Source organism: Neomonachus schauinslandi, chromosome 6, assembly GCF_002201575.2.
Source record: "Neomonachus schauinslandi chromosome 6, ASM220157v2, whole genome shotgun sequence".
In the NCBI taxonomy this organism is placed as follows: domain Eukaryota; kingdom Metazoa; phylum Chordata; class Mammalia; order Carnivora; family Phocidae; genus Neomonachus; species Neomonachus schauinslandi.
The window spans coordinates 107004613-107016366 of record NC_058408.1 but is presented as its reverse complement, the minus strand read 5'-3'; the positions used below and the strand labels follow the sequence as shown (position 1 = coordinate 107016366).

At 54.8% G+C, this 11754-nt stretch overlaps 1 protein-coding gene across 2 annotated transcripts; it reads right to left on the bottom strand.

Moving 5' to 3' along the window:
• Window positions 1–4792: 4792 nt before the first annotated feature.
• Window positions 4793–11529, bottom strand: PPIF (peptidylprolyl isomerase F). Of its 2 annotated transcripts, none has more exons than XM_021699637.1 (6): window positions 11259–11529; window positions 10041–10071; window positions 9418–9506; window positions 7565–7661; window positions 6984–7059; window positions 4793–5802 (listed from the first exon to the last, which is right to left on the bottom strand). In XM_021699637.1, the coding sequence occupies exons 1-6, from the start codon at window positions 11460–11462 to the stop codon at window positions 5667–5669; spliced, it is 633 nt and encodes a 210-aa protein (XP_021555312.1). In that variant the 5' UTR covers window positions 11463–11529; the 3' UTR covers window positions 4793–5666. The 2 variants fall into 2 exon arrangements, with proteins under 2 accessions (XP_021555312.1, XP_021555313.1); XM_021699638.1 differs by having other exon boundaries at window positions 4793–5721.
• Window positions 11530–11754: the final 225 nt, after the last annotated feature.

The window sequence follows — 11754 nt, the reverse complement described above, 5'->3', positions numbered from 1 at the left end:
TGGGTTTTCACTTTCTTGTTGGTGTTCTCTGTGGCACAAACATTTTTAATTTTAATTAAAATGAAGTCTAATTTATCTGTTCTTTCTTCTGTTGATGGTCCATTGGTGTCATATCTATAATCCTTTGGCAAATCAGATACATTCCTCAACTGTACTGACTTTACTGTTGAACTCATCCCCCGACATCTCCATTTTTGGTGTCGTTTTCGGTATATATATATATTTTTTTTCCTTGTAGTATCTCTGCTGGACTCTTTCTTATAATTTCACTCTGCTAAAATTACTCCCCATCTGCTCATGTATGTTGTACATCTTTCCTACTAGTTACTTCCACATACTAATCACAGTTATTTTAATGTCCCCATCTGGGAGGGTTATATCTGAGCCTGATTCTGTTGATGGCTTTATTTATCAACAGTGTTTTTCCCTTGAATGCTGAATGTTATTTGTACAACAGAAGAGACAGCAGTATAGTGTGCGCTCTGGGCAGTGGGCATGCTGCTCTTTGTTTCGGGTCTATCGTGGGGAATTAGTTGATGTAGGCAGGAGTTGAGCTGGGATGGGTTCTGTGGTCGCCGTCCTTACCTTCAGAGGCCCACATGCAGACTCCTGCAGCAGCAGCCACCTGGGCTTGGGGTGGAGCTGGGGTGTGGCAGGCTTCTTCTCAGTGTTTGTACCTTACTTCCAGCTTGGGGCAGCATAGACGGTATCCCTCTCCATGCCTTTCCTTGTCCCGCAGCTTGGGGTAGGGGCATGTTATCCTGGTCCGGCTTCAGTCTTAGGCATGTCTTGGGTGCACTTTTGTTCTTCTCCAGGGGTAGCTGATTTCTGGTTGGTATCAGAATGGGTTCTCGGGCCCTGGATGGCTTCTTGCCCCTCCCAGGGGGTTACAGGATGTTCTTTTCCATCTTTCCCCCAGCCAGCATGAGCTTTTACTTCTTCCTGGGGATGAAGGGAATATGGCCCTTTCCCTAGTGGATTCAGAATTTTGCTTCATAGGAGAGCATCTGAGGAAGTGAGCAAGGCTTCATGCCAAGAGCTGAAAATCACTGCAGACTCTCAGCAGAGAGGCAGGTCTCGGGCCCTTCTCCTGAGCATCCAGTGGAGGCCTGGGGAAGAGATCCTGGAAGTGAATGTGAACTTGCTTTGCGCGGAGGGGCCCCAGCCATTCCAGACAAATTAGTCCGTCCTTTGCCTTAACAATTCAATAAAATTTTACTGGATTTCATCTTCCTCACTTGTCTTGTGGCCGGATCTTTCTGCAGTGCTCCTGCCACAGGTGAGATGGTTTGGCTGTCCTCTCTCCTCAGAACTCAGATTGCCTAGTTGCCTTTCCGACGAACTCAAGAAAAGTCATGACTTTATAGTTTATTCGCCTTTTTTCGGTTGTTGGGGCAAGAGTGTTTTTTGCAGCATTCTATACCCTAAGCAAATGCAGAAACCCATACTGACTATTAATATAATAGTGTTACAGGTAATTTAGATTCTCTATATTATATATTTATGTAACATTTGAATTTTTACAAGCGTATTTTGGTTTTATAAGCAGAAAAGAAAAAATGAGCCAGGATTCTTTGGAGAAACCAAACCAATAGTGTGTGTGTATATATATATATATATATATATAGAACAAGATTTATTATAAGGAATTGGCTCATGCAATTATGGGGGCTGAGGAGTTCCAAGATCTGCAGTTGGCAAGCTGGGGACCCCAAAGAGCCGTTGGTGTAGCTCCAGTCCAAGTCTGAAGGCCTGAAAACCAGGAGCACTGATGTGTGTAAGCTCCAGTCCAAAAGCCAGCAGACTCAAGCCCCAAGAAGAGCAGATGTTTTGGTTGGGAGGCAGAAGGCTGATGCTCCGGCAATTAGGTAGGAGGAGTTCCTCTTACTCAGCCTTTGGTTCTATTCTGGTCTTTAACCAATTGCATGAGGCCCACCCACACCAAGGAGGGCAATCTGCTTTACTCAGTCTACCAATTGGAAAGTTAATCCCCTCCAGAAACACCCTCACAGACACATCCAGAATAATGCTTGACCAAATGGCTGGGCACCCCATGGCTCAGTCAAATTGACACATAAAATTAACCGTCATAATGTTATAATAATAATAATAATAATAATAATACCATCATAATTCTGGACAGCCTCTTAAGGCTGAGACTGATCTGGGAGGCTCAGTGGTGCCAAGACTTTTTCAACCCACTCTGTTCCAGTGGCCCGGACACCCAGCTGACTTTTGATTCCCAGAAGCCACTCACTGAGAAATGCTGTCCAGTCTGGACCCACCCAAGCCAGACCCTCCTCCTGATGACAAAGGAAGAGCTGAGGCCCCCACACAGGGCTCCTCCCCTCAAAGGCAGCTCTCTACGCTGTGGCGTTGGGAAGCCATGTTTGCCAGCCCTGTGGAAGAGCAGTAGCCCACAAAGCTTGGGCTGGACAGGTTGCTCACCCTCACCATCCAAGAGTCACGAGGCACCTTTTGTAAGTGGAGGGCTTGCTCCAGATCCCCAGAGCTTCCAGCAAAAAGTGTTTCCAGAAGTATCCAATGACGCTAGTGGTCTAGTGGTTTCCTTTTGAATGTCGCCCACCCTGGCCTGTGCTCAAATTCTCAAACTTCAGAATTATTATCTTAAAATTCAGATTCCTACATCCTACCCACAGAGATCTGTATTCAATAGGTCTCATGTGCGGCCCAGGACTCTGCGTGCTTTATCAGCACCCCAGGATTCCTAGAAGCATTGTTTCCAGCCTCACCAGACCCGGGAAACATTCACAGACATTCCTTTCATGGAGCAACACACGAGAGTCCAGAGGTGCGTTAAATTCTCCCATGTTCTCACACACGCTCCACGAAGGAAGTCAGGCACAGAAAGCAAATCTTGCATGACTCCATATTATACCAAGTCCCAGAATAGGCGAGAGTCATATACAGTGACAGGATTCAGCGGCTGCCTGGGAAGGCGCACAGGGGCGGCTCCAGAGAGATGGAAATGCTCCAGAACTTAATCCGGTGTGTGAATTTGTCAAAAGTGATGGAGCTGTACACTTAAAATGTGTGAGTTCTCTTATGTGCAAATCACACCTCAGCGAAGTCATTTTGAAAAGCTTATCATGTGTTGTCTCAGAAAAAGGATATTCCAGATATTTACACCCTGTGCTCCCATGGCATCACACGATGACATCCGACAGCATGTGTATGACTCACCGTTTCTTTCGTGCATTAGGTGCTACGTGCCAGCAAGTCACCCTCTTACCTGTGTATCAGGCTCCCGCTTGATCCAGTAAGACCAGGTCCAGGCCCTTGGGCGGGGTGCTTAGAAGAGAACTGGCCAGTGCAGTGAATGGCCCCGTCTTCTGGAAACTCCGTGTTTAGGCAATTTCTTGCATTCCAGTCCCCTGCTCCACACTGCACTCCTCTGGAGGGACACACACACACACACACACACACACACACACACACTCCCCATTCATGGAAAGGGAAAGGCTCTGTGAAGTCGACGACGCAAGCCCCACAGGCTCTGTGACCCTGAGACTCTCAGAAATCACCACGGGGCCAGCAGGTCGCAACTCGAGGGGCTGCCCCTCACACTTGTCACCGGCATCACTGCTTCCCTAGAGTCCCCAGAGGTCAAGAGAAAACTCCACAGGGACAGAAGTTGTGGCTTTGACCTCAGAAGTCACAAGAGCTCTGTATGTGGGGATGGAAGGACCAAGGGGCATTGGGAGAGGCCCCCCACAGGGAGCCCTCTGGATTGGTGCGTCCCAGGTACTATACCCCTGTTCTCACAGGGTCGCCTGTGACATCGTGACCCCGCTTGGGGCCTCAGTTCACCGATCTGTAAAATGTTGGACTGGATGAGTAATCACCAATTATTATCACCATTATCCTGATTACTGTTGGGCTCAAGATCCCATTCTTCAAATGAAACCCCTTGTAGAGCCTCAATAAGGAAAGAGGGTATCTGATTGAAAATGGAGCTTAGGGGCCCATGTCCCTTGTCTCCCCCTTGTTCTGGGGACCCCTACGGCTCTTGAGAATTGTTTAAAAACTGCTAAGCTAGCTGAGCTCCCGGTCCATGCAGCTGAACTCTGGCAACTGCCCTCATGGAAACCCTCCAGGACTCCAAGTGACCCAACTCCAGCCACTGTGACCTCAGAATGACAGGAAGCGCACATAATCGGACTCTGGGAACCCCGTGAAGTAACTCCGTTCACCTTGTGAACAGAATGCGATTATTCTATCGCTCAGACTGTGCCATCTCTGGGGCTGTTTGAGTTCTGAATCCTGCTCTCCCACTCCCCAGTCTGCCTTCCCGGTGAGTTCAGAATCACCTAGAATCCCAAGTTTAAGTGGCAAATCTAGGATAGTCAACTCCACACCTAACTTTAGATGAATACGGATCCTTCTCTAAGACTCTGGCGCATGGGAAATGTCATCATCCCTGTCACTCGAGTGTGTATTAAAATGATGGCCCATTACTATTACCCCATTATGCAGCTGAGGAAAACAGACTCGGGGTCACCAAGAAGTGGAGCTGGGATTTTGGGGCGGGGGAAAGTCAGCCAGTGCTCACGGACAGGCGGTGGGTGCTAAGATTGCTTGTCTGAGACCATCTCATCTCTGAGGATGACAACAATACTGTCCTTGGTTGCTGGAGTGATTAACTGAGATAGTCCAAGTAGAAGCCCTCAGCATAGCCCAGACATGTGTGCGGAAACTCAATAAAGGTTGGCTCCAAATACTAGAGTTATAAACCCTGCTTCCTAAAACCACCAGACGCCAGATAGTCTTTCATAGAAAATAGGATTTATTTTCACATTTCAAGTGAACACAAATAAATGTCCCACAAGTGTACTACATACAAAATCAGTAGATATATTAAACACACAAAAATCAAAGCCCTCCAGAAAAGACATGTTTGCTTTCTTCCAGAGCACGTTTGGGCTATTTCCATTCTTCACCAATTCACGGACTAGGCACAGTACGCAGTGGGTTTGTTCCCAGGTTCGTCTGCTTCTACCCCCACGGACCCTTCCTCAAAAACCCCAGCAGCAAACCAAGAGGATTCACAGTGGCCGGGGATAAATGCCGTGGCCGAGGACCGTGCACAAAAGCCCCAACTACGTTCCAAAGGCCAGGCTCTGGGGTTCTGTGGCTTCGGCCACCAACTGGGGTCCTGCCATGGCACGGAGTAGTTAAGTGTCACAGCTTCATTTCTTGGCAATCTTGTTAGTCAAATTATTCCAATTAGAAGAAGTCATTACCCAGATATAATGGCCCTTTTGCGGCAGCTGGCTTTCCCCGCTCGGCCGAGGAAAAGGCAGAAACCTGTCCCCAAAGCTGAGCCATCACCACCCCACGAAGTCCAAGGCACGGGTGAACTTGGGCTGGGGGATCACAGAGAAGGCCTGATGAGGAGTGGTGACATCATGTCCGTGATACTCGTCCAGAAATGGGGCGGTGAGGGAGGGCGGACACTGGGGAAGCAGCGTGGCGAGCCCGGTGGAGAGCGGACGCTCCGCAGAGGCCTTCCTCCAGCACACAGTGATAGCGGCATGAACACAGGCAACCGGACGGGGCACTGTTGCTGGCGTCCGACGTGGCCGCCTCGGTGTGTCACCACGTGGGCAGCCACTACCAGCCCAGCACCCTGTGGCCGAGGCCGGTTAGCTCAACTGGCCACAGTCTGTAATGACGATCTTCCTGGACGTCTTCCCACTCCTGGAACCGAAAGATTCGATTTTCTTCACGACATCCATGCCTTCTTTGACATGGCCAAACACGACATGCTTGCCATCCAACCTGTGAGTTGAGCCAGGGAAGAATATGAGTAGTGCAATGCCACCCAATGTCATTGTCACCTGGTCATGGAACTATTTATCGGAGACAGCGATTCTGGAAGGGACTCACTCTGAAAGTCTGGACCCACCCCTTACGGCTCCGGTATCAAGCCTTGCGGAGCTCCCCCAAATACACCAGAGGGTCCCTCCCTTCCGGGGCACGTGCTGCCTGCCCTGCCGTGTGACCTTGCCCCCGGGCCACTTCACCTGAATCCTGGTAGCCTCAGCTATGGAAAGTGAATTATTCTTGTTCTGCACAGGGAGTGAACAGGGTATCCAACTACTCTCAAGAAATAAGAGGTCCGTGTAAATAGGACCATCTTAATGGTCATGAGTGGCAAGGTAAGAGCCAAGATAGCAAGCACGGCTCTCCATCTGAGAGAGTTCCAAGAATCCAAAAGGCAGCTTAGTCCAGTGGCAGCAAGGTCAACACTGGTTACAGCCAAGGGCAGCACTGCAGGCCCTGCTGGGGGTTCTGCGGAAGGAGCGAAGAACAGGCGGAGCCAGCCAACGGCCTGCCTACGCCCTGACATGTCTGTCCCTTCCGGCTTGGGGGCCAGAGACAGCTGGTATCCACCTACCACTCAGCTCTCCTAAAGTCCTAGGAAATGGGCTTTATTAAAAAATTAGCTCTTGGCCTGCTATTGTCCCCTCAAGCCCATATGCCTCAGGGCTAGGACACAGGTGACTCTGGGCAGAGGAACTTATTAGGTGGTGGGATCCACAGGCACGTGGGCAAGAGAGCTCCAAGGTGCGTTCCAAGCTCGAGGTAAGCCGGGAAACAACAGTTTAAACCAAGCAAATAGGCTGCCTCCACAGGCCATCTTGAGGCCTGGTAGGTTCTGCAGCATGTCCCAAACGTATGTGGTAAAAGTCCTTTTGCACAACACATGGAGAAAATTCCAGCTGACAGCAAATGGAAGCCTACCATAGACACAATTGTAAGAACAACCCACATTCTCCCTCAGTCCTTTTACAAACTTGGTCCTTCTTCCACATGGCCACACAGCCCAGCTGAGGGCTCCTGCCCCAGAGCGCAGTGCAGCCTCACGCCACCTTCCCCAAGAAGCACACAGACCCTCCTCTGACTGCCAGGCCACCCCTCATGCCCAGCGGGCCTGCAGCCCACGGCGGGGGACTCACCAGTCTGTCTTTATGGTGCAGATGAAGAACTGGGAGCCGTTGGTGTTGGGGCCTGCATTTGCCATGGACAGGACACCTGCAAAAACAGGCAGGAGGAAGCCATGCTGCCCCAGGAGGCACCTCACTGGGAAGCTACCGACAAGAGCGGCCGCTCCCCCCACAACAAGGCCACTGGGGTCTGACGGTCTTGGAGCATGAAGAGGACGAGCGGCTCCCCGGGGCCTGCCCACCCGTGCTGCCCCAGGGACGAGAGGGCCTTGTGGAAGCTCTCTGTGGAAGGGCCAGAATGGGACTTCGGCACTCTGCATCTTGGGTCTTAAACGTGACACAATGCTGGGTTTTGCTGAAAGGCTTTCTCTCCCAGCGTCTCAAAGGAAGGCTTGTTTTTTAAATGGAGAGCTCAGCATGACAAAGCTCCAGGAAAACCAACACTCCAACCTGGAGTGCTGAAGGAGGGAAGGAGCATCACCGGATATGGGGCAATCGGTCCCAGCCTCCCAGGCATGGTGGGCATGGTGGGCATGGCAGCGTCCGGGCCGAGCTCAGGGCATTCAGACCGGGGAACGGCGGCCCCCACTCACCTGGTCCCACGTGCTTCAGTGTGAAGTTCTCATCAGGAAAGCGGCTTCCATAGATGGACTTGCCCCCGGTGCCATTGTGGTTGGTGAAGTCGCCGGCCTGTGAGCACAGAGCACCTTCTGAGCGGCCACCCCCCAGAACTGGCAGGGGGAGGCTGCCGTGGCGCGGGGAGGTGGCCCCCAACCCACCTGGGGCCCACCCAGCCAGAAGCCCCGCAGGCCAAGGGGTCAGAAAACATCCAAGGTTGTCCGGACTCATAAAATAACAAGGAAAATAAGCAAAAATAAAGCTTCAATATTTTCTGCCATTAATAACTACCCTACCTTTCACATGATTCACTTTTTTTTTTAATCTGGGCAAGTTTTTTAAATGATTCTCAAAGGATCTAATGGCCATTCTGAGATGATTTGTAGGTAGTGACCTAGTTTTCTACCCACAACTCTTGGAGGGGAGACAGGGAGGTGGCCAGGGGAGGGACCCAGTGCCCATGTCTGGTCTGTCGGGGGAGCAACACAGAGCCAGTTCCCTACGCTGAGCCCCACTCCCTGCCGGGCACCTCCCCCCTCGCCAGGCCCGGTAGCCTCCCTACACCTTGCAGACCCAGGACGGAATCCCCCCAGGCCCAGTATCCTTCCTCACAGCTTGCCCGAGGTTTCCAAGGGAGCAGTGGCCAGAAGAGCCCAGTGGCTGTCAGCCCCAGCCGCAGCCCCTGGCCAAGGTCTCATGGAGATATAATCCTCAGGTGACAGGGATGACCCGACCAGCCTGACCTAAGCACCCACAAATGCCAGCAGGGTGCCGTGAGACAGGGATGATTCAAAACCCTGGCCTGGGCCTCCCGGTGCTGCCAACTCATGCCTCAGAGAGCCCTCCAGCCTTGGAAGGACCCACCCTGCCCGATGCTGCTCAGAGGAAGACCCTAGCCTGGCTCAGGACAGCCCCTCCAGCTCCCGCGTCATCCACAGCCTCCCTTGGGCAGAGCTGGGAGGGCCTCTGCGGCAGAAAGCCACAGGCTTGGCCAGGCCTGTCCCATGGCCACAGCCTCCCTTCCCATCCCTGCAGTCACCACATTCGACACGTCAGCAGGCCCAGCCCCCACCCACTGCCACTCACCACAATAGGATGACAGCCCCAGGTCGGAGTGGAGGGAATGGGGGAGAGAATTCTGGGCTGGAAGGACTTCAAAGAGGTCATGACACTCATGCCCCTGCCTCTATGGTCTGTGGGCCTCAAGACCCCAACCCCTGTCTTAGCAGGGTCTAACCTAACAGAGGGTGACCCCCACACAGCTGGGGTCTCGACCCCTGGGGAAGTCCCTGCTGTCCACATCTATCCCCAAACTTCTGACACAGCCTTACTGATGTTTTTGAAAAACAGGCAGCACACAGGACTAAAGAACATTCATTTAACCAAGAAAGATGCCCCGCTCTAGAAGGAGAAGCTCCGAGTCCAGACCTGTTCGTTCTTGTCGGTGCTGTCTCCCTCCCTCCCTATCTCCCACGCCAAGCGTGCCAAGTGCTCAGTGGGACATACAGGGGGACTTGGTCAGAGACTGCCTGAATACGCTGGTCCTCCAAAGCCTGAAGATCTACTCCCCGCCCCCGTGCACGTCCAGATCTCAATGCCGGTCCCTCCGACAGGCTCCGCCAGCCAGCTCATCCTGCCACTGCCCTGTTGCTCAAGGGCCAGGGCCGCCCAACCCGCTCCACCGTCTCTGGGTGAGAAGACAGGCCCACAGAGTAATCCATCGCTCTCCCTTCGGTATCTCATTAATCCTCACAACCACCCTACAAGGTGGCCCCTGTTATCACCCCCCCTCACAGACGGGGAACCGAGGCAGACAGGGCCACCATACCTGACACATGAAGGATGGAATCACTCTGTGGAAGGTAGAGCCTTTGTAGCCGAAGCCCTTCTCCCCGGTACACAGGGCTCTAAAGTTCTCTGAGGGTTGAAGGAAGAGGCAGGTCAACAGGGCCAGGCCGCAACTGCAGGGTCACTGCTCATTCTAGCGAGCACCCTTCTACCCCCCAGGAAGTGAACAGGGGGTGGACAGACCCCAGGCCCGCTCCCTAGGTCTGCTCTGGCTGTGTGACCCGGGGCAAGTCACCTCCTTCTTACAGCTCGGTGTCCCAGTGTCCAAGCACTGAGACAAGAGCACACGCTCCTGGCAGGGAGTCCCTGGGCCGTGTAGCTACCGCCCCATCGGGCACCAGCGGGGAGGAAGTGGTCCTGGTGGAAATTTACATGTGCTTCTACTGATTCCAAGGCTCTACTGGCCTGGTGGGCAGGGCCAACACCGAGGCTCAGAGAGGGACAGAAAGCTGGCCCAGGGTACCCAGCAGCTGAGCCTCACGTGGAATTCCCATCTGGTCACGGGCCTCTGTGCCCCAACTTCTCTCATCATCCCACCCACCTGGCCTGGCCCCTCTGTCCTCCATCTGGACCAGACTCAGAAGGCCCCAAGCCCCGTCTTACCTGCTGTCTTTGGGACAACATCTGCCTTCAGCTGTGGGGCGAGAAGAGGGACAAGAGAAGATGGTCAGTCCAGAGGCAGGTGACGGAGGGAACCTCCTCAACCACCCAACCCCCACAGCGGCCAAGGAGCCCCTTCCATGCCTGTGGCTCCCAGAGGCAGCCTAGGGAGCTATCATCTCTGCTAGTTGTTTCCTGAAACCAGGCTGGGAGGAGGCAGCCTCGGTTTCCCTATCTATCGGAAGAGAGGACAGTGCCATCCTGGCCTACTTCCAGGGGCAAAACTGGCAGAGCTACTACAGCTGGGCCCCAAGCATCAGAGACTCAGGGCCAGGAGAGAGGCCAGTCCAAGCTCAATGCGCAGAGGGGAAACAGGCTTAGAGAGGCAGGGGAGTGGGGTGGGGGTGGGTAAGGGGAGACCAGAGCCCCATCCAAGCAGGCCTCTTGCCTCCAAGGTTCAAGAGCCACCCTGGTGTGGAACCAGTAAAATAAAAGGGAGAAGGAGGGTGGTCTCCATTTTCCAGAAGAGGAAACGGAGGACTAACGGAGGTCTCTGTTCAAAAGGGCCTTGGGCTTGAGGGCTACACCTGAGCTTCCCCCCGACCCCGTTTGTTGCCCCTATTTGTTTCTTACTTTGCGAGTCCGGGAGCGTGGGGGGGGGGTTGGAGTTGGGGTGAAGGGCCCCGGGTACACTGCCCCGACTTGCAGGGGGGCCGTCCCGGGTCAGCCCCGGGGGCCCTGCACGAGAGGAGGCCGGCTGGCCTGCCAGAAACTACCTCGGCTCCTGCCCCAGCGCCCGGAGGCGGGTGAGTCCCACCGAGGGGGCAGGGCCGGGCCGGCTCTGCATTATGCAAGGGTCGCCGCGTGAGCGCACCCCGCCGGCCCGCTGCCGGGAACCCCGACACCCGCCCCGGAGCTCCGGGTCTGGGCGCTGACCCCGCGAGGTCTCAGGACCTCTCCCCGACCCCGGGGCCAGCCAGCAGGGCCGGGCTCTCACAGTCGACGACCTGACCTTGAACTTTCTCCTCCACACTTGCCCTCCTTCCCGCCTCCAAGGTGCCGAGAGGACACCGGAAGAGACCAATCTGATGCGCCCTTCTAGTGATGGGGAAACTGAGGCCCATAGCCAGGTGTCGGGGGCAAGGTCACCCAGCGAGTCGCGCACAGCGCCGGGCGCGTCCCCCACGCCCAGTCCGGCGCGGCCGGGTGCAGTGCGCTCACCTCCAGCACCACGCGGCCGAGCGGCTGCCCGTCGGCGCCCACGTCCAGGTACACGAGCGGGTTCCGGGAAGCGGAGGACGAGTCCCGGGAGCCGCCGCCGCCGCTGCTGGTGCTGCAAGCGCGGAGCGCGGGGAGGCGCAGCGGCGCGGAGCGCGGGACCGGGAGCAGGCCGAGCAGGCGGGGGCCGCAGCGCAGCGCCAGCATCGCGCCGGCAGGTCGGGGCGGGAGAGCGGCGATAGGAGCGGAGACGACGGAAGCGACAGTTAAGCGCGCGCAGAGGGCAGAGTCAGCCACGGCCGCGCGTCGCCGCCTTTATTGGCCGGGCCGGCCTCGAGGCCCCGCCCCCGCCCGTCCCCTCCGGGCCTGTTCGCGAGCGACCCCTGGCGGCCCCGGCGGGAGGCGCAGCCAGGAGGCTGGGGCGACAGAGCGTGAGCTCCTTTAAATGGGTTTCCCAAGGTCTAGAGACCTGAGGGACAGACACGACCTGGCTAAAGGG